The sequence below is a fragment of the Macrosteles quadrilineatus genome, unplaced genomic scaffold, assembly GCF_028750875.1.
Source record: "Macrosteles quadrilineatus isolate MER2022 unplaced genomic scaffold, UCM_ALF_1.0 Scaffold_9__3_contigs__length_116548681, whole genome shotgun sequence".
NCBI classification, from domain to species: domain Eukaryota; kingdom Metazoa; phylum Arthropoda; class Insecta; order Hemiptera; family Cicadellidae; genus Macrosteles; species Macrosteles quadrilineatus.
In genome coordinates this window covers 106,230,900-106,254,942 of record NW_026542602.1, presented here as the reverse complement: position 1 = coordinate 106,254,942, position 24,043 = coordinate 106,230,900, and the positions used below count along the sequence as shown (strand labels likewise).

At 34.6% G+C, this 24,043-nt stretch overlaps 2 protein-coding genes across 2 annotated transcripts in view; one reads left to right on the top strand and one right to left on the bottom strand.

Annotated features, from left to right (window-relative positions):
- Nucleotides 1–18,561, bottom strand: part of LOC129002636 (selenocysteine lyase-like) — a 36,649-nt gene extending 18,088 nt beyond the window's left edge. Inside the window, exon 1 of the mRNA XM_054430586.1 lies at nt 18,457–18,561. The gene's annotated coding sequence lies outside the window, so the exon portion shown is untranslated. The remainder of the gene's footprint in view (nt 1–18,456) is intronic.
- Nucleotides 879–23,604, top strand: LOC129002637 (uncharacterized). The gene is made up of 6 exons (XM_054430587.1): nt 879–955; nt 13,924–14,017; nt 14,902–15,004; nt 15,629–15,708; nt 21,222–21,308; nt 23,233–23,604. Exons 1-6 carry the CDS (start codon nt 899–901, stop codon nt 23,427–23,429), a joined length of 618 nt encoding a protein of 205 aa, XP_054286562.1. The 5' UTR covers nt 879–898; the 3' UTR covers nt 23,430–23,604.
- The last annotated feature ends 439 nt before the right edge of the window (nt 23,605–24,043 follow it).

Sequence of the window (24,043 nt, the reverse complement as noted above, 5' to 3'; positions counted from 1 at the left end):
ATGAGAATCTGCATTCCATCATATTCAGCCAGGTACCGTATGTATATTTTACCCATAAACTTAATTATTCTATATTCTTCTAATATTATAAATGAGAAAGTTTGGTCCTACTAATATTATAAATGAGAAAGTTTGGATGTATGGATGTATGTATGTTTGTGACAAGTAAACGCGAAAAATACTGGTTGGATTGGGCTGAAATTTGGCATGATGATAGCTCACATTCCCGATTAACATATAGGCATATTCTTATCTCAAAAATCCTTTCGGGCTCCGCCCCAGTGGCTCTGCAGTTCCCCATGTTAACCTTATGAGTTTTCATATTTAAAGGGAATTTATCCAGCTGTTTCAACTAAAAGAGTTGGTTCTAAGATATGCAAAAACATTAAAAATTTACAACATTTACCAACAGGAATCAGCACTATTATTTTGTTCATTATTTATGAAAACAGCTAAATTGAACGAAGCAGCAACAAAAAACTTTGATATGCAATGAGAACTGTCAAAGTAGGATTGTATACAGTTATGTTTATGTTTTTAGTTTTAAGAATAATTTGTGATATTTTGTGAATTTTTAATAATCCATCTTTCTCTATTGTGTAGGTGAAGTGGTAGAACATTATGTCTATGGTAGATGTGTAATATTATAGCATACCGTAAATTTGGGGAAGCAAAATTTCTCAAACCGTGTCTTCTCTCATTGCAAACGGAAAGATCGAGTATAACTGCAATAAGCATTTTATACTTAGTTGCCAACCCTGTACGAAGGACGGGTACTCGGCTAGTAAGGTATAAATGAACCAATGGGGTGTTTACATAAATGAACCAAAGATAAATTTACAGGATGGCAGTTCTATTTGTGTTCCTGCAACTTCTGATTTCCTCCATAGCAGCATCCATGGGTGATTACACACCTTGTGCTAAAATAGAGGCAATGCAGCAAGTAGCTTCCACGGTAACTCTGTTACTCTTATCAAATAATAATATACTTAGTCCTAGCAATATACTAATATAACTTAAGCAGTGTTTGGTAAAAATCTATAAAGTATATTCCAGAGTGGGAGGTTTAATTAAGCACTACAAGTTAAAACTTAATTGTTTTTACTTTTTATTGATATCAATGAGTGATTCACTTCATATTCAATATAAAATGTTACCTATCTTACATTTAAGGATACTTTTTTACTTATGTTAAAAGAGGGGAGAACCCATAAAAAAGTGTTTTTCGCATAATATGAATGTGTGCAGGACTGATATGTACTTGCCTCATTCTAGTATCATAGTAACTCTTAGGAATTTTAAATATTCATATTCAAATATCTTTATTCATCATAACTCATGTGGTACAGTGAATAGTGTCTAAATACATAAAATAAAATAACTATTTGTATTTCTGGAAGGTGGAAAACTCATCAAAGGTATATAATGCTAAATTTATTATATGCTCTTTTAGCGAATTTCCCTATAGGGAAGTAGCTATTACCGTGGGTCTCATGGTAAGACCTAAGCCCGGGAACGATTTACTTTTTCATTTTGATGTCCCCAGAGGCCAAAAACACCATTCGTTCAAATTTATATATATATATATATATGTGTGTGTGTCCATCCGCACGATAACTTGAGTAATTTTTGTCCGATTTTGATAAAACTTGGTTTGAAGGTGTAAGGCGGGATAAACTTGAATGAGTTCGCGAACCAGCATGATCGGACAATGGGAACGGGGGTTTATGGGGGGTTTTATGGGGTAAAAATAGGTTTTTCCCATTTTTGGCCCTAAAAACACAAAATTTCACAATTTCTTTTCAAACCATTTTGTAGAGCTTGAAAAAACAAATAATTTAGTATGTTGAAGCGTTATTATGAGCCTAATTGTTACGGAGAAAATTAAAAAAATTTTAATTTTAAAATTCCCATGTTATTCTTATGGAGAATAAGTCAACTGTTGTAGTTTGCTTGTTTATGAACATATTTTGGTCAAATTTGGAAAATACATTAATGTTGTATTAAGTCTGTTCTTTTATCATGTGTTTAAATATGTTTGTTGTCAGATGTTTTTGTAAACATTAGTTTAGTTTGAAAATAGAGTTTGTTTAAGCAAGATGTGTGAATAATATTCTTGTATAAGAAATAGAACATGGTGGCAGCTTAGTGGATTTTTTATCGAACAAAGTCTAAAACCACGCATGATGTCAAGTAAGGGCAGAAAAAAACGAAATACTCGTAGGCAAAGGTATGAGGACAATGAGGAGGATGCCCAAAGTGAATTCAACTACATGTCAGAAAGGGATTCTAGAAAGACTAAAGGTGAGTCACTAGGTTTTGCATTGGGACAGACAAACCGAGAAAATAATGCAGTAATGTGTACTCCTACTCCTATGATAAATCTGACGTTACCAACTCCAGATACCTTCTCTTTTACTCCGAATGAGTGGCATTCCTGGAGGAATCGCTTTCAAAGGTACAGACGGGGGTGCGGTCTAGATAGCACTTCCGACGCTCGGCAAATCGATGTACTTTTGTTTACAATGGGTAGTAGGAGTGAAGATATTTTCGATTCGTTTTCACCAAAACCGAATACTTATGACGAGGCTCTTCGGGCCTTTGATGCATACTTTGTGCCAAGACGAAATATCATTTATGAGAGAGTGTCTGTTGACTTGTTCAAACACGAAGACAAGTGGTATATGGTTATCGTGGATCACTACTCAAGATACTTTGAAGTCGAGGAAATGCATCGAATGAGGGCTTTAGATGTGATTCGGGTTTGCAAAACCACATTTTCACGTTTTAGAATTCCTCAACGTGTTTATTCAGATAGTGGGACACAATTTCACCATATTGACTCAAGTGAATTTAAATTGTTTGCAAAGGAGTGGGGGTTCTCCACATTCAGAAGTAGTCCCCACCACCATCAGGGAAATGGGGCAGCTGAAGCAGCTGTGAAAGTAGCAAAAGGGCTAATGAAGAAAAACAAGGATAAATTTGAACTTGCCCTACTTTCTTACCGGACCTCACCTCTTGAAACCGGCTTTTCTCCATCTGAACTTATGTTTGGAAGGAAATTAAGAGACAATCTTCCATCTACTTTGGTTGGAAATCCTGTGGAAAATAAGAATTTTCTTGAGAGGGAGAATAAGTACCAGAATAAGTACAAGATACAATTTGATAAACGACATGGAGCGAGTGGTTTAAGTGAATTAGAAGTTGGAAGCATGGTATGGATCACAGATCTACGTCGACACGGTAAGGTAGTCAGGAAATTGAACGAACCACGTTCCTACCTTGTGGAAACTGACAAGAGAACTATTCGCCGAAACAGGAAGTTCTTAGTTCCTGCACCGTACTACGGAGGAGATGGAATTCTTTCAAACTGTTCATCCATGGTCCTTAATCGTCCATGCAACTCACGTGATCGTCCAGGAGCTGGCACAGTAACCCGTTACGGAAGGTCCATTAAGAAACCGAGGCGGTACTGAGGTTCATAAAGATGTGGACATCTTGAAGCGGGATGTTGTATTAAGTCTGTTCTTTTATCATGTGTTTAAATATGTTTGTTGTCAGATGTTTTTGTAAACATTAGTTTAGTTTGAAAATAGAGTTTGTTTAAGCAAGATGTGTGAATAATATTCTTGTATAAGAAATAGAACAATTAATTTCTTACTAAACAACAGTAACTTTTAATATTTTACATTAAAAAAACTTTTTTACACTCCCTGTTGCAGCAAACCTAAGTACTCATTAAACTAATTCTGTTTAAATAGGGAATAAATGTGATAATTTTAAGGAGACATTTTAGTTTAAATCCAATCAGGCAGATGGAAATTCGCTAAGTCTGCAGGTTTGCTGCGGCGGGGGTATTTTGAATTTTGATAGGTCCTTTTCCTTTTTTATGAATTTAGGGACAAATTGTAGAAAAGATTTAGGTACCAACGTAAGAGGGTTTTTTTTCAAAAAGATTTAATTTGAGGCTGGACAAACTCCCTTCTTTTCCTGAAATTTTTAGAATTTAATAAATTTATTACTTTCTCTGATTTATTTTTTTTATAAGAATTGTTTTATAAATATATTGCCCACAAACTTTAAAAATTTGTAATTTCTTAAACATTCTTTTGCTGAATCATCTCGTTTAAGCTTAAGCATAATTCTGATAGTCTCTATTCGCTGCTTCAGAATGCTCTCCTTATTTCATTTTTTTGATACGCAGAGGATACGCGTCCGGTAACCTGACGTGGATTAGGCGTCCGGCAGTTACTGTCATAACCTAACCTAACCAACCAAACTTGCTGATAGTGAAAAAAAATTAAATGAAGGTTCAATTCTCTTCATAACATAAAATTATAAATGCCAACAATTCTAACAAAAGATGTACAGTTAAAAAGAAATTACATTCAAAGCAAAATATGTGACAAAAAGTTATAGTTACCGATGGGTTTCGAACTGGGGACCTCTCGCATGTCAGTCGAGCACTCTATCCACTACACCACGAACACTGATGGCTGAACATCGTATCATTGTGGTAATGGCGTTCCGGGACCCCTTACCGGACGCCTAATCCACGTCTGGTTACCGGACGCCTAATCCACGTCTGGTTACCGGACGCCTAATCCACGTCTGGTTATCGGACGCGTATCCTCTGTGTTTTTGATAACCCATATAATGCTAAACCAAATGAAAGATGAGTGTAAATGTGAGCAAAATTTATATACTTATTAGGGTTTTCAATTTACAATAAAAAGACAAATGATAATGCAAAAACTCCGGAGTTAATTTTGATTAAAACTTTCTGCGTCTGTTTATCCCAATTCAATAATATTAATCTATTGTTAAACCCAGAAAATTGATTTGATTATCCTTTTGAATGTTATTTGAGTTGTAAGTTATTATTATGATTGTAGATATAGTTTCCAATATTCTCTAATCCTACAAATGTAAAAATTGCTGTTTCTTCTGAAGAGTAAGATGATGCCATTAAATTGGAATCATCAACATAAATAAATAATTTCAGAATTTTGCTTGTATGTTAAAGTATTTTCCATGTCCTTAAGATAACACAAATAAAGGAAAGGTCCCAAAATTGAACCTTGTGTCACCCCAAATTTAATTGGTTGATAAGTTGATGATGATTTGATAATTAATTCTATTATGATTTGTCAAATGGGTAATTTCCACAAATTAAGAGCTATTTTTCAAATAGGAAGAAAACCAATTAAGAGCTCTTTTATAATATATTCCAATAATTATTAGTTTTTCTAGTAATTTACTATTTTTTACACTATCAAACGCTTCTACAAATATGCTTATTGTATAATTTCCTTTGGCGACTGATTCAATAAAAAAAAAACAATTGTGCTTACAACTGATCTTCCATTCCGGAATCCATGCTGATTTTTATCGAAAATATTACATTTTTCCAAAAACTCTGATAGTTGTAAGTAGACGACTTTTTCGTAAAATTTAGAAATAGAAGAAAGAACAGATACTGGGTGATAATTGGAAATATTTTCTGTGTCATTTTTTGTGTAAAGGAATTATTTTTGCCTGCTTTAATATGTTAGTAAAAATGCCTGATACAAGCAGAGAATTGATTATATGACATACAAATTTGCTTATGTACGTTTTTGCAGCCTTTATTATTGTTACAGGAATTTCATAATGCCCAATAGTGTTTATTTTTTAAAGATTGAATGATTTTTTCCACCTCTCTTTCAGTGATCGGTTTCAGCTCAAATTTTGGCTTTACAAACAAGTAATCGATAAAATCAGCTTTCACATTAGTCGTCTCATTTTGATTGTTACAATTTAAATTTAAATCTGTATATTTTTTCATTATTTCTTGTCATTTTACCCAACTGTACTAACGTTAGTTATTAAACATGTCACTTGTTATTTTGTTATTATTTTGCATAATAATCTAAATTTCTTAGATGACGGGTTATAAATACTTTAACACGTTCACTGCTAAAGGAAATTATAAAATCGAATCGTATTGCTAAAAAACTTAATTGTTGTATAACATTCCTTTTTGTGTCCTTATTGAAATACAATATTATTTAATACAATCGGAAGTGAATATGACGACAACAAGTGACGTCATACTAATGGGTCATGAGGAGCCAGAGTCAGAAAAAAAAATGGAAATGCCACTGAATACATTATATATGTCACTAAAAATATATGTTCTTAAGATATATGTAGTAATTATCATAAAAATAATCAACATAAAATAGTTCCTATATCAATTGATTGGAATTGATTATGACTTCATAATGTGACGTCATATACATGGGTCAGTGCTGACCCATCAAGAACCAGAGTAAAAAAAATTGAAATATTTAACAAAGATGAAAGATATAAAAGATTTGAAATATTAATATTATTGAAATAAAATAGTTTAAAAGTTAATTGAAATATAATATGACGTCATAAAGCACAAAAAAGTAGCACAACAAGGGGCGTTCACAGTAACGTGGGTCAGTGACAACCTAGCCGCCTCTATGGTAGCGAGACGCCGGAACCAACTCAATGGTGAACAAACCAAGTCACACACTGCACGCTAACATGCTATAGGTCCACCTTCGGCCGACGCAAGGCTCGTACTGGAGCAACAGATTGATGCACTGCAGTGTGAGTTAGTACTGACCCGACCCCGTGAGCGATGCGATCGCCTTGGGTCAGTACTGACCCACCCGCAGCGAATGTGTTAAAACAGATAAAATACTTTATCACTGCATCCAAAATGTAATTAACACATTATTCTAAATATAACCAACACAAAATTTCCATTATTTTTTTAAACTAGAGTCGTGTTACTTAAATATTTATACGTACGACCGTTTTTTAAAGTACGGTAGTTGTTTCAGTTCAGTTCTTAGAATTGAAAAGTTTCTCATTACAGCATTGTTTACTTTCATAACAGCATAGTTTTACTCATAACAACACGGGTAACAGACCAATGAGGTTCAAGGATTGAGAGTGAAGAAGTAAAATTGTAATGATTCAAACTTCAACTAATCAGCTGTTCAAACCAATTTAATTGTTGACTGGTGCAATTCGTGTTTGGTACGATGTTTCGCATCACTGTCAGTGACAATGAGAGGTTATAAACGAAAACATAACCTCTCTTAGAAGTTATGAGTAGTGATTTTTTGTAATTAAAACACTGTTGTAGGTAAAGTAGTGTACGAAACTCTCATAAATAGTGTTAACGACACTCGCAGAAGTTTTTGAGGCACTCGCCAAGGCTCATACCATAAATTTTTTACTCGTGTCGTAAACACTATCTTTACCCAATTGTTGCGTAAACTACTATAGTAATTACAATTAATGTTTTAATTAGTTTACATAGTGGCAGATTTACAATAATGGAGTAGGTCTGTGGAAGGGTAATTGAGTTTTATGTGTTCTGTAAGATGTGATTTTTGTGTTGTTCATTAAAAATAAATTGAAATTTTAAAGATATTGGAAGATTTAAAATAATTTGTAATTTGTTCTTGAAATGTACCATGCAACATAAAATGTTATTGCACAGTAGGCAATAACATCCTTACATGCACAGATAAACATTTTTTACAGATATACATTTTACAGATATACATTTTCATGCTAAAAATGTCTTGTAATAAAGAAATTACATTTAATTTTTAAAATAACTTACTGATTTAGGTTTACAAACCATCTATTTAAAGCTAAACCACCAAAGACTATTCTTTTAAAGTAAAATGTTCTAATAAAATACAATAATGGTAATTGTGCAACAGAATTTAATCAGAGAAAATGTGTTAAAACTTGCAACAATTGTCTGAATGCTAGAGAATTAAAAGTTTAGAATTCTTAAACTCACACAAGAACTATTTACCAGTTTTTTTTCTTACTGCTCCTTTTTATTCTCTTTTTCAAGATGTTAGCAAAAACTTTCATTCGCTGAATCCTAGCAATGATCACTTGTATTTTAAGTTCATCAATGCTGGGAAACCAATTATTTTTCTGTTGATCTTGAAAATATTTTGGAACATGTAAATCACCCGAGATGTGAAGCTCTTTGAGAGGCAAACTGTCCCAGAAGATTCTCTCACTTATCTCTGATCTGGACATTGATTTTGGTATCTTGTCGTCGATAAGCAAATAGTCGATATTGCCAATATAAGTTATGCCACTAGATACTGGGGGCCATTGAACACCAGTGCCTGTATCAGGTATTCCACTTTTTATAAAACTAATCCACGTCTTCACCATTAAGTTGTGTACATCCAAGTCTTTGTGAGGATCAAACCTCCCCATCTTCAAAAGATAAATCAAATCGTCAATGTGACATACGCCTACATTTGACTTTGACCTTCTTAAATATTTGGAAAAACTTTGTTTACCTTTGTAACCAAATATGTACATATAGACAGGAGCTCTCGAGGCGGCGGCGTGCAGCCTTACAGAATGCTCTATTGAGTTCATATACAAACGGTCACTGATGATTCTAATAATTTCATTAAGCGTTTCAGAAGAAATCTTCTTATCCCCCAGGTAGTGTTTTCTAACCTTGTCACTTATATCTGGTAGATCACTTTCATCAGCATATTCCTTGAGTTGAAGTAAATAGGGAGATATTAGGCTCCAGTTTTGGTCCAATTCTTGCATTTTACTGTCATGGTCAATAAAATCATCAGCATGAAAGAGTCCCTCGGCTGTAGTAGCACTGACCAGCCACGGAGCGCTCTTTATTTTACCTTTCCTCAGAAGATGGAAAGGATTTTCATCTAAAAAGGGTTTAGGACTTCCTTTCTCAACGACTGGTCCAAAGTATTCGTATGTGTTGAAATCTCCCCATGGACGATTTTGAGATACAAGTTTTCCGTTGAGTTCATAGGCAGGAATTTTAGTTAGGCAGTCAACTATTTTTTGAGTGCTCTTCTCCTTTTCACAATCGGGAAACAGACTGGCCAAGTTTTCAAAGCCTTCACTGGCTTTCCAGGTCTTAGTAAGTTTGCTCAGGGCCACTCCACTCATTGAGATTCCTTTTGAGAACAAATGTCTCGACAACGGAGCCATATAGTGAAGATGCACACCCACTCCTCCTGCTGACATTCCCGCCAGCACAATATTGTTACGGTTTCCTCCGAAGCTTTTAATGTTTCTATTTATCCATTCCAAAGCAACAACTTGGTCTTTCAACCCCATATTTCCTGGAACCACTTCATCACCTGTGCTCAAAAAGCCAAAAGGCCCCAAACGATAATTTATGGAGACAAAAACAAGTTTCTTTTCATGGTTGTAAATGTACTCAGGCGTCTGTGGATGTCCCGATCCATATTGAAATGCACCTCCATGGATAAAAACAAGAACATCATAACCGGCACTACTATCTAATGTAGTTGTATAAATGTTTAAAGTCAAGCAATCTTCCTGGCCTATAACTTTGTTTGCAGATTTTAAAAACTGAACACATCTTGTTTTCTTATTTTGTGTAGCTTCAAAAAGATTTCCAGAGTAAGATTTTGTTAGAGGCACTGGATCTTTAAATCTCAGATCACCCACGGGCTGTTTAGCATAAGGAATACCTGAAAACACATACAACAGAGTTCCTCTGATAGTGATCTCTTCTCCTCTGATGTTTCCAAGTTCAGTTGAAACAGTTTGTCCGGAAACAAAAGCAATATCCAACACAAATAATGTTAAAACACTGTTCGTTAAAAACATTTGTAGAGTCTTCAAAGTATATACTAGTAAAAACTATTAAGGACCAAATGCGAGTAAGAAACCATTACACTATTTTAAAAAGCTAGTTACTTAACTCTTGAATCAAACTGATTTAAAGGTACGTGTAGATATTAACAATATCTATATATATATAGATATGGGGTATAGATATGGGGTTATATTGGTAGGTAACAATATGGGACCTCTGCTAAGCTTAGGCAACAAATGCCTAATCAAATAACAGTTGTTCAAATCAATTACTTTGTGCCATGTGTTGGCCTACAGTAAGCCTTTTATTCATTTTGCTTAACAATACAACCATATTCTCAGCTACTGTGCATCGCAGGGAAAATCTACGCATAGACTACTGTTAGAAATATGTTTGCCTGTAGATTATCAATCAATTATCGTGCAGAATCCCTTTATAAAATCAAATAGGCTCAAAAATAAGCACATAAAATTAATTAATTATTTTTTTTAAATTAAAATGAGCTTTATGGGTTACCATGTTGGTGACGAAATAACAACAAAATATAAAAATAAAATGAAAACAAATGGAAGAAATTCCAATCACATGTTTTATTTACAGTGTGGGGTGAAAATAAGTTTACACAATACATACTTTTGGTCGACCTCTAGTCTTATATATTAAAAAAACTTTGCAAAGTGTATGACAACTTGTAACAGGTTCTCTCACTTTTTATTGTGACGTAATGTATAATCTTGACTAATTTCTTTGTATTACAATTAATTTTTATTTTTATTTTTTTAGAATGAATCTAAACCTATGTAGGCTAGTTTGATTGTCTGATCTCAGGGGTGTTTTGGTTCGTGTGAGGCTGAATAGGCAATTAAATGAACCTGTTTATATAAATATACACATTTAATTAACCCCTTTCAATAAAAAACAATAAGCTATTTGACATTCGATAAAGTTACTTAAGTGACACTGTTAGATTAATTAAATTAACTGCTGATTCAACATTCTTCTGACAATAATAACAACAAATTCTCACGGGATGTTTTGATAGCCTATTTAAAAAGGAAAGATACAACCACGGATTAAAATTTACTAAGTTACATTTACTTAAATAGTACTCATCTTAAGTCTCAGCAGTGAGTGTGGGTGACCATTCATCCACCACTAGGCACCATCATGGCGTCGGGAGTCAAGATGTCCTCCTGTGAAGTGAGGGGCAGCAATTTCCTTCCCTTGTAGATATCGCCTAAATCGCACCGTAACTAGGTGGATACTTCTTGATGTATGCTCACGGGGACGTAATATAAGTAGGTTAAAGACATTGTGATTGACGATTCATCTGACAGTCCTCATTGAACAAAACTTCCCTCACCGAATAATGGCGATGTCCCCTATCTGGTGGCTAGCTGACGAACGAATACCGAATAACCTCCCTCGCTACTCAATTTTAGTTCTACTCCCCCCCTTAGGAGCGCTGCCCGACGGAAACAGAAACCAACCCAAAGGCTCTCGAAGCTTCTACATCTTTCTAGATCTTTCTGGAACCGGACACGGAAGTTACCCAGAGTGCTCTGAAACCTTCTAGAATGTTCTCGGACAATCTAGAAAGTTCAACCCTCCCTCTTTGTATTTGAACTTGTTGGCGGTTTCTTCCGAATTTGAATTTGAATTGACATTATTCTTCTTCCCTTTTAATTAATTAATAAATTTTTTTTCAATATTCACCAACCCATTACAAACTAGCCTGACCATAGGGACTACTGGACCGAATTACACGCGGTTGGTACCAAATGAAAGATATTTTCCTGTAGATTTTAGACAATTTTGCACAATACATACTTTTGGTCGAGATTTTGACTACGGGACAAGCTCTAGATAATTACTAAAAATGTTTAGTATTTATTGAAGTTTTAAAATGGACTTAGTCTGAAACATGTAACTTGAAGAAAAAAATATATTAATCACACGGAGATCAGTTGTTTTTAATATACTACCTAAACAATATTCAGTAAGTTAACCAAATTTTTAGAAAGAAATTTAAATAATTACAGTCACTTATATTATATATAGCATATGGCAACCAAATGCAATGATTGAGTCAGTATTAAACAATCACGAACCAACAGGCCTTGCAGATACAACTTTTAAGATGACATGGCAAAGAAGTTTTAACCCACTAAACATTGTTGTCGTGGTCTCAAAGCTATTGATTTGAAAAAAATTAGTTGCTTTTAATTATTAGTTGGCTAACAATCTATATTTATAAAAGAGGAAGTTTGTATGTATATATACAGGGTGAATAAAAAGTCAAGACCTCCCCTCTAATATTTTTCCAAGTAAATATACATAGATATCCTTTTGATGGTCTTGCAATCTTAGCAGGAAGTTTCATTTTATGATTTTGAAATTTTTGAGTGTCCCCCCAAAAGGAGGGATTTGGGGGGCAACTTAAATATTTTAAATGTAAACCCCCTTCAAGTGACACCTCATTTTGAAGTGTTTACAAAAACTTAAAGAATGGTGAAAACTAGAGGTCGCTATCTCTTCTCTATCCAAAATGGTAGCCCCTCAAATGTTGTGGAAAAATCAATGGTAAAATTGGTTCGTAATGGTAATATTGGCAACAATTTTGGATAGAGAAGAGATAATGAACCATGGTTTTCTCCATTCTTTAAGTTTTTGTAAACACTTCAAAATGAGGTGTCACTTGAAGGGGGTTTACATTTAAAATATTTGAGTTGCCCCCTAAATCCCCCCTTTTGGGGGGACACTCAAAAATTTCAAAATCATAAAATGAAACTTCCTGCTAAGATTGCATGACCACCAAAAGGATATCTCTGTATATTTACTTGGAAAAATATTAGAGGGGGGGGGGGGGTCTTGACTTTTTATTCAACCTATTTCATTAACTTATTGACTTTATTTTTTTCTAAAATGTTTATAAAAACCTATTGTATTTGTATGGTATATTTCCCTAAAAATAATGTCTGGGAAACAAAAGTAGACAGTTAAAATATTAACTGTCTATAAACTTAAAGTATTAACGTACTTAAAGTAAACTTAAGTAAACTTAAGTAAACTTAAAGTATGAAAGTATTAATATTTATTATTAAAAGTATTAACTTAAAATATTATTTTAGTGATCAGAGGAAATGAAGCGTGTTTATTTACTTCATTCTCATTTATCATCACCTTACACACATACACACACTAATAACTGTGTGCGAAGCAATTGTTGAAAATGTGATGAACTGGGACTACTTCTCAATTTTATTCTATAGGACAGTGACGGGAATAATTACCTCAATTCCAGGGAATACTTCTATTTAATGTCAAAGCCATTTATTTTTGGTAGGTTGTAGCTTCACAGTTATTCAAATTTGTTTACGAGCTTTATCGGAATAGGGCGAATTATATTTCAAGTTTGGTGATGAACGTAATCCCGTGAAAAGGCTCAAATTGACACAATCCCTGTCCAGCGCACTTTGACGATTTAGAGCCACAAAAAGAGCCCGTTTCTCCCAATCATCAGCCGATTCCGGAATCTCAACAAAATGCATTAAGGCGTAAACGGCGTAGCAGGTGCACAGACAAGCAAGCGAAGAACGCAAGCAAAAGGTATAAACAAACTCATCCTGAAATACATTTGCCAAAGATTCAATAATGGATGGTGAAACATCTATCAACAATGGCATACAATCCGAAAATAGACTATGAAGGAGATAGCTCGGTGGCGATAGGTACCATGATGTTCAAATAATGTAAGTACTGCGATGCCTTGAAATGGAAAGAATAATCACCGAGCATGTACTGCAATGGTGGTTAAGTGCAGCTACTACCTTTGCAGCATCTACCTAAACCTTTATTCAGTCTGGTCATGGGCAACCACCCTGAGCATACACACTTTATGGACCCAGTGAGATATTATTATAGCTTCTTTAATATGACATCGATTGGAGCAAAACAGGTTGTAGCTGAATTGTTGACTGAAGGCTGTTGGAACTTAAACACTAATTTATTTAAAATGTCAACCAATCTGAAAGTTTCCGTAACGAAGCACGGGTATTTCGCTAGTAATTTTATAAAAATCAAACAGTAGGGCCTACTTAGCTTGTACAGTACCAATGACTGACGCTTGAATAGTAATGTTTGATAGTAATATTGGATAACAATTTTACTTCAATAAAGTCAACAATAAAATGAAAATTGTTGAAAGCAAGGGTGGTGAAATTAAAGTTTTTTATGTTATTATTTAGGCCAGTGGAAGGTGGTACCTAATGGCAGTGAAAAATAAAGACACAATGAAAGAAAAGGAAACACTGTCAAAACCTGCTGAATGTACTGGATTTAGTGAGTGCAAATAATTTTCATTCATACAAATCTAATTATCAAAGATCGGGAAACACAAGTAATTAAATGGGTGGGTATGTGGTTCAATATTGTACAGTTTTGTTGCTATCTTTGGACATTTGAAAAGGGGGTTAAAATAAACAAATTTGCTGTCATGTTCCCTGAAATTGTAAAGGATGGTCCAGTTACGCATTGAGGATGTGCAAAATATTTAATATTTATATATTTCTAAACAACAATGTTCGAAGAATGTAAGGTTGTTCATTGTACAACATATTTGTAAGAGAATAAATTATTGTATCTAGTTTTTTTAACAGATAGGAATGACCACATTTTACTAGGGCTGTATTTCAGATCTATGTGGCCCCTGGCGGCTCTCACCAGAGGCCCCTCTATTTTCTGATTGGGAAGGTTAGAACTTATGAGTTTATAAATAAACGTGGTATTGTTTCAACTTGATGAATTGACCTTTTGTTTCCAACAATCAAAAAAAGACTGATCAGAAGAAGACCTAGGAGACTAGCTAATAAATAAGTCTGTTATTTTTTAAATAATACTATTAGGAGTCTTAGGTCCGGGCCAGACATAATTAATTTCTTAATCAATTATCTCAGTATTCATTAGGGAAATACGGCCCTGCATTTAAAAAAAGTGAAAACTAAAACTTTTAAACATTTTACCTCTTTCCTCCCAATCTGAATATCAACAAAAACGTTTTGTAGCCTAACTTACTAAAAATTGAGCCAAGGTTGAGTATAATACAGCTTCCAACAGTCGGACGAGTTTTTTTTTTGGGTTCATGTTTTAATACTTCTTTCTTCTTTCCTTAGTAGTAAAATAAAATAAGTAACAAAAAAACTTAAATCAAAAACATATTTTTACAGATAGAGAATCACCCTGCTCTTGCACCGTTTATGATTTCAACTCTGCAATTGCAGAACCATTCGTTCCTGAGTACAATGTCACTGAAAATTCATACAACATGATGTAAGTATGTTTTTATAATAAAAAAATAACCTGGGCATTTAAATTGTTGATAAGTCCAATTCAAAATGAAACCTCATGCTTTATAAACGTTAAAAACAACATTATCTTCAAACAGATTTTTAAACATCGACCTTTATCTAGACAAAAGTCAGTAGGATTTCAGAAATTTTAGAAATAAATATTTTTTGTTTGTAGCAGTTTCCTTCTCTCTAGTAATATCGTTTTTTTACTCGTTAAACTTCCTGTTACATGGTTTTTATGCATACGGTAAGTAATCTCAAGCCAAACACTGACTCATTGTATATTTTAACCATTTTTTTATTCTACAAAAAAAGAATTGTGACATAGCCAAAGAAGCTTTTGATTGAATGGTTCTCTATTTTGGTTCCAGTAAAATTGAAGCCACATTTTTCTAGTGCAGTGAAATTTCATAGACCTAGTTGAGAACTAAAGCATTTAGTACAATAAATTTAAAATTACAATTCATAGTGTATTGAACACTGTTACAAACCATATTATGCCTACATAGAAATGGGTACCAGTAGAGATTTGAACATAAAATAAGAGGTAGCCAGCCTACTAAATTTCTAATCTTAAACGTACTAATCTAGCGGATTCTTTTAGGTCCGGAAAATATGATGCTCACCAACTTAACATGAAAGTAGTAGACAACTCGTCCAGCATTTTTCATGTTTCTTTAATGGGTAAGACCAACATAAATGTGATGAAATTAGAACTGAATTTTAAGTAGCCACAAAGCATTCTAGTTAATTTAAGTTTCCAATAGACCTGATTGTTTTAAACAAGTTTGACATACGACATTATACAATATTTTTTGTAATCAGAGCTGTTTTGGTAAATTGACCATAGGGAATAAGCTATTACCGTAAGTTTCATGGTAAGACATAGATCCGGACCAGATTTACTTCTTCAAGTTGACATCTCCAGAGGCCAAAAACACCATAAAATCATTTATAAATAAAAAACTTTTTTAAAAACAAAACGTTTTTAAACGCACTAAATAGTAGAAAATAATTTATAAATATGTGGAGGGTAAAAATACTTGTAAGATTTAAAACGAAAAACGTGGGGTGCACGCAATAGATAATTTACAATTACCTTCACCTATTGAACTAAAGTATTATGATAAATTGCATGCACCCCACGTTTTTCGTTTTAAATCTTACAAGTAGTTATACTCTCCTATAAATTATTTTCTACTTTTTAGTGTGTTTTAAAACGTTTTGTTTTAAAAAAGTTTTTTATTTATAAATTATTTTCTACTTTTTAGTTTTTAATGTGTGCGGATGTTAAATCTATTTCAAGCTATATCAGATTAAACCAGAGTCATGTAGGAAATCTAAGGTTTATTTGAGTTTCTGTTCATATAATTAAGTATTAGATTTAATGTATGGCCTACCTACTAACACAGAAAACGTACTACTATAACCCAGAATGCCAACCGCATGGTAAAAAGCATTAAGTGTTTTGAGAGAGCTTTGCCTCTCAATCCGTAGGCAGCGCCACCAGCGTTGCTATACTACTGTCCAAATTTGACATGATTACGAGTAGCGGCCTTTGGGTTCTGCCTCCCAGAAGGCAGCGATGTCGGAGTTGAAGCGAGGATTGATTTGAAACGGATGTCACCATTATCATAGACAAAAATAATTAAATATAGACCGTCAGCTGTGCTGCGTTACCAAAGGTTCTGGCGCACACTGCCGGGAGCGCCATGTAGTTATGGCGTACGTGCTATGTAGCTTAGCTACACGGCACTTCCAGGGGTGTGCGCCAGAACCTATGGACTGCAGCACAGCTGACAGTCCTTAAATAAATTCTTTTTGTCATTATATAAGTGTGCATATATATGTTATGTTAGGTTGGGCTATCATAAATATGTTTTGTAGGACTTTCCTTGTTTTGTTACAAAGAATGTTACTTCTCATTTCTAGCGAGACAAAACTAACCTAGTGCACGACAATAAATCACTCAGGATAATGACCCAGCAGATACAGGCGGTGACAGGTGATCCGCATCGTCAATAACCTGACCTTGGCCTACTTGGAGGGGATTTGGCGGGAGAAAGTATGACTCCATATGGTATCGTTCAATTCATAAAAAAACTTGGAAAGTCCTACAAACATATTTATGATAACCCAACCTAACATGATCGCCACAGCACACTTTATTAGGGTGGCCTCCGGATAATAACAAAGTACCCAACAAATATTCAAAGCTTCAGTACTACCTATTTTAGTAAAAGTTACAACGGTATTAAATTATATGAATCACGCACCACGGACGGGCGATAAGGCAGGTCACATTGTGCTCGAGCTGATGAGTGTGTGTTGACGAATGGTCACCTAATTTTAATCCTTTGGCGTCCACAAAGCCCCTGTCACAGTATAAGTAGGCCTAACTGGCGTCGTCCTGTAATCCAGCTACTAGGAGGTCACGAATTGTGGATATTTATAGGCATGCACTGTGGATGCAATACTCCCTGGTGTGGATTAATGTCCACACGAGGCAGAAATGTGGTTCGGACTCCACTATTAACTGTAGGTCCCTTAGTTGCCATTAGCTGTATGGGCTATTTTTAACAGCTGTGTCTATAAGGAATGTCGGCCTTAGTCACTAACAAGACTACAAGATCGCGCCACTCATCCAACACTCATCTCCATTCGTACTCGGCTTAAAATACCTACTTAATATGATCGCCATTTAATAAGAAAGTATTTAAGAATAGGGTAAGTAGGTATTAACTAGGCCTCTTAATTAAATGGGGTAGGTATACCTTATAGTTTCTTAACTGGGCTCCGGGCTACCCTAATTCGATTGAAACTATCGTTTCGATAAGTAAACCTTCATTAAATTTTTTCAATATTAGGCAGTTTGTTCAGTTAGGTTAGGTTGTAACAATTAATATACATTTTAATTAATTGATAAAGGGAGTTTAAAATGTGGATTAAGTTATTAATTGACATTTTCAATTGATGTTAGGATTTCCCAGTTAAGAAACTGTACCCCTTACGGGTTCCTTAATGTTAATAATAGGGCGGTTGAAGTTAAATTAGGAGCCGAAGTACCGTACCTACCAGACTATAATTTAAGCAAGTAAAACAATGATAAAGCACGTCATTATAAAATTAATTGGGTACAGTTTCTTAACTGGGCTATGCTAATAAGTTATTGATTGAAACTATCGATTTGATTAGTAAACCTTCATGCGATTTTTTTCACCATCAGCTAGTTAGGTTAGGTTATGATAGTTTAATTTTATAATAAATATAATATTTAAAAATATCGATTATTAATCAATATTTTCAATTCTATAAGTTAGTTTCAATGGATATTAGCATAGCCCAGTAAAGAAACTGTACCCAATTAATTTTCTGAAAGAGACTAACTATTATAATACCAGTTACAAGAACTAAAAAAAAATATTAACTTACCAAAATAAATTTACGTTTGTGTGTAGGGCTGTGGTAACTTAAACGTGGTTATGGTTAATGTAAGTTACTATCCTAGGCCTATTACAAAACAATTACTAAAAAAATAGATTTATCACAGAACAAAACTGAAATTTTATAAAGTAAAGATCACAGAGTTTTGATGTTTTTGTTTGTGGGATGGGAAATGCTGAGATGACAAGACGTAAAAAATACGAACAATGGGATGGATGACAACTAATTGACAACGACAAAGACAAGAAATCCCCACAATCACAACACTGAACAGTGAACACAACCACAACACAACACAATCAAAAATTCAAGCAGTTAGCTAGCAGAGGCAGAAATAAAAACAATTATTTCCTACATTGCTTAGTTCTGTTTGAACCATGCAGCTGCGTAGGTTGAATTAAAATTGAAATAAGATCAATTTACCCGTATCAATAAAACATAATTCAAAGTAAGTTCAATCATAGATAAAACATAGTATGGGAGTATTACTCCCTTAGTAGATTTCTCATCATAATGCAACAGCTTAAGACAATTTTATTGTTAGTTCTGTACGGGTTATGTAGAGGTCGTGTTTTGTTTACAATCTGTTTTCCATTAATACAGTCATTTAAACCCTCGTTTAACCAAATGACGATCTAATCATAAACAATAAATTGTCCCCTAGTTATTTAACCAAACAGTAAAGCACAAATCAAGAAATTAACCCTAAAATAATATAAACAAAATTTCTCGACACTAGCGCCCAGTGTTGCGTACATGAAATAGACATGAAAAACGAGCTTCAAAATTTACAATGGGATGAGAAGTCTACTTGTGTTGGTTAGTCTATGGTTCAATATTATACACTTGCAATAGGTACTGTAAGAACTAATACCTACATAAAATTAGATCAACTCTATTAACAAGATTGAATCAATCAATCAATCAATCAATTATTGAGATGGGGACGCCACATAGGTTCGTATTTTAACCCAAATATGAGTGAAGGATGAGTGTAGAATGGTGTGTGATGACCTGTGTAGCTTTGTTACTGACTGATCAGCGGTTTCATTAGTCAGGATCATTTATTTAAAGCCCAATGATCAGGAACAGCTGGGTCCAGTTTTGAACTATCAAAAAGCTACTGACTTTTCTCAGGATCGAACCGGCTACCTTTTGATTACTAGGCGAGCACTATAACCACTCAGCTACCCAGCCAGTTAATCCTTCAAAACCGATAATAGTGTATATTTTCACGTTACTAGTCCTGAAAATAAGTGTGTTTACCGGATGAGTATGGGATTACCATTCATACGGGTCCGGTAAACACATTTTGGACGAGTGACGTACGATAGTTTCCGCTTTAGGCGCTATACTACTATAAATCCGTTCAAATCTTTATATATTACCACCAACTAAAGGACTAAAAATCACTAGTAATTTTCTTATAACCACTCATTGCCACCCAAATACAATATAATCAGCTGATTGGTGTCCGGTAAAACTCATATTGATTACAGTACAGTAGTACGCAATGAAACCCCATTTGATTAAGCTGGTGACAAACAGCTGTTTTCTGGACTAAGACCTTGCATGGGGAGTTCGTCAAAATAGTGTAGTGTGGCGTAATAGCTATTTACGTTACAAAAGTGTAGTAAGAGCGTTTTACTTACTTACTTTCCGTGTCCAGAAATCAGACTTCGCTTTTCCAAAAATTAGCTACCGATATGGCTTTGTCATTCGCCTGTAAAAGATCATCTAATCTGGTCTAGGTGTTCATTTTTCGAAGTCTTCCGGTTGTAGAAGGATTTGCCGCTGACATATCAGCGTTTCCCGGGGTGCGCCCGATTGTATAATGTTGTTTTTACATCACGCAGGTGAATGTTGTGCAACGAGCGAGTTGCATAATTCACCTAAATGATGTAAACACGCTCTTGCGCAACGTGTAACTTAACCAAGAGCTTAACTTAACCAATCAATAGTTTTATTATACTTATGAAGTCAAACGGTGTGAAGCCCGTGGGTAACAGCTAGTTTAAGTAATGTTCCATTTTGTGCCCAGTCGGTTCAGTAGTTTTTGAGTTTATCTCATACAATGAAACACGCAGACAGACAGACACCACCCCTTCTTTATAATATAGTATAGATAGATAGAAAGATAGATAAATGTTTGTGAGGATTTTTTTTTCTCTACATCACTTAATTAACTGGGTTACACCGGCAACGGCGGCAACGCAGCGAGTGCGTCTTGGGTGGACGACGGACGCCTATGGTGCACTAACTACTCGACACGTGCCAGTACGGTATACATGGGGATCGAGCTGGTGTAGTGGTTAGAGCGCGGGACTTCAGTCCCTTAAGTTCCGGGTTAAAATCCCGCAAAGTCACCAATGGATTTTATCTAAGTGATAATGCCACAACCTCTAGGTCCAGCCTGAAGTAATGTGAAAATCAATCCCAGGCTCGTGCCTAGCGTCCTAGGACAAAAAAGGTATACATCTGTGAATACTGAATAGATCAACATCAAGAACAAAAGGCAACAAACCCAATAAAAAGTTAACAATAAAGTACCTATTTGCCATTTTGCAGGCCGTGTAGGGTATTATTATAGTTTAAAAATGTCAAGGAGTAGCTTCCTTTCTTTGGCTGAGAACCTTATTTGTAAAGTACATCCATGACTTCATTCGTCTTGAATACAAATTGATCCTTCTAAACAGGGACCTCTTTAGTTTGATTGCATTGCATCCATGCATAATCTTATAACAAACTTTTAGGTGCAGAAAACACAACGATGACAGTAAGAATCCTTGGATCTGATGACTATCAAAGTTTCATGATTGTACATATCTGTGTGGGAGAAGGTGAGTACAATTAAATTGTATAATTTTGTAAGTAGCCTAGTATTCAGTGCTTTTGGACTGCAGAAGAAAATTTTCCTGGATTTAGATTTAAGTAATGGAAAATTAGGCTTAATGCAAAAGATTTTGAGGTCAAAGTAATACCAAACCTCCCTAAACAAAATATTACAGGAACAATTTCTTTTTAAAATTTTGAACCGCAATTGATTCTATGACTCAGTTTTTGGTTTTTTTAGCTAATTATATTTTGACAGAAGTTCGAGTTGATAAATGCTCCTATATGGAAAAAGTATTGGATCTAAAATGCTATAAACTAACGACAGGGCATTTGGTTGTTTTATATTTATCTCATATTCATAATTTTGCCTCTAGTGAAGACGAGTGCTGACATGTTGACAAAAAAAAGCATATCAGTTAGTATTCATTTGACGTGTTTGTGACATTGTGTATTTTAAGATCCATTTGACAATGACATTCAGAAAATGTCCTACTGAATTTAGAAAAAACTAGTGGCTTGTAGGGGCAATAGCCCCTATATATATATTCTAGTAAATATTTTGTATGACTATTAATTAAATATTTATCAATTCCTTTGAATATAGACAAATTCACTTAAATAAAACACATAGAGATAATGTCATCCTCCAAATTGTATAATGCTAATTATAACAAAATCTCTCTAAAAACAACAGAGTATAGTATCCATTTTAATCGAATCTTTGGTCTTTATTTTGTTCTAGTACTATTTTAACATCATCTGGCAACTTTAACCGGCTAAAAGCTACATAAAGTTGACCATGGGTAAACACGGTTTTTTTTTCAAATAAATGCCAACTTTTTGAAGGTTTGGCCTTGCGCTTTATTTATAGTAATATCGAAAGCTAATCGCAATAGGAATTAAATTCCTAAACTTAAACGGCATATTAGGATCTTTAGATGTTAGTTTTATTTTTGGCATGAAAAATATGTTCCCTTTGCCTACTCCAGTAATTACTTCTAACTTTACACTTTTTTCAGACATACCTAACACAACTAATCTTATTTCATTAACTAATCCAGACCCTGGAAAAAGTCTATATTTCAGCTTTATAATAGTATACATATTACAGTACATATTACCATATGCTTTAAATTAAATAAACCACATGTTTTTAAGTAACCAAAGCAGACATGACCTGGATTCCCATGTTATTTAAATGTAAATTATTTTATTACGTAACGACCTTTTGGTGCATAATTAAGAAAAATGAATAATTTTCCCCAAAACTTCATGCCCAGACCTTTAAAATGAGACCTCTCCCAGCTTTCTACGGCCTCCCGTTCGCTCACTCACAATTTCATTGTAAAATTTTGGGCTTACGGAATTAGATATATAGATAGATGGTTCATGCACTGTCTTACCTCAAAGATTATGGACAAGTCATTAGATAGATAATTTAGTATGAAGCAAAAAATCGGGGTGGGGGCAGTATTAGTAATGAAAATCTCTATATTATGCAGGGAGTACTAGAAAATTTAAAGTTTCAACAATGAGACTGTATAACTGAGGAATGCTTAACTCTACTGCTTGACAGAAGTGCTTTTGATTATCCACATACTTACTTACTGCCGTGGCTCTTGGTACCCAAGGAGGTACAGACTGCACGATCCACTGCTTCTTCCTCCCTTCTTCCCATTCTTCTCAGGTCTCTTCTCACTTGATCTCTCCACTTAGACTTGGGCCTTCCAGGAGGTCTTCAACCCTCAGGGTTGTTGTTTAGGATGTTTCTCACTAAGTAGCCCTCTTCCTTCCTCAACACATATTTAGCCCGCCCATCTCAATCTCCTACTTCTCACCTCAGCCACAATATCATATTGATTATCCACATATACAAATTAAATAAAATTAACACATGACATTAATACAAGTTATCCTAAAATGTTATAGATCCGGATGCAAACATGGACATGTGGTTTTTATCTCGAAGCCCTTCCATGTCTGACACAATTGTGGATGAGTTGAAACGGGTTCTGGCACGTTACGATATGACTGTGGATGATATGAGGGTCGTTGTGCAATCAGACTGTGTCTACCCTCCAGGCCAGACGCAGAAGTCTAGGAGGGACAAGTTCAGAGTTTTTTAGGATGACATTTGTGCAAGTCCTAAAAGGTTGACTCTATGTCACAAAATTGTAGACAATTAGATCTATTTTAGAACCTGTACGAAGAGAAGAGGCTTGTTAAAGATTGTGTACATAATAATATGAAGTGTGTTATGTTAGTGTTTATGAAATAAATATTATTTTAGCAATTGAATAATGGCTAATCTAATTTCCTTATACACATTTCTTTGCATGAGAAGACTAAACCAGGGTGTGTGGAATAGTAATACTAGTAGATTGTTGTGGTAGACTCTTAGAATAGAGTGGATGAAGCATTTACTTTGAATACTGAAGTCGACATTGCATCCTTAAGATCTCTAATAGACCACATATGGTATAGCTCGTGACACGTAAGCTGACACCTGACCGATCGCTACTAGCACAGACTACTCTATAGTACACACACAGCACAGGTTACTCTATAGTATATAGAGTAATTAATGTTTACTCTATAGTCTGTGCTACTAGTATCTACAGTAGTTAAAAAAAAACATGCCGTCATAGGGTTTGTGTCAACTGTCCTTGTGACCCTCGTCAAGGCGCTCAAGTGCGTGTAACACGGGGAGTCAACTCCAAGAGTCAGCGGAAATGTTTGC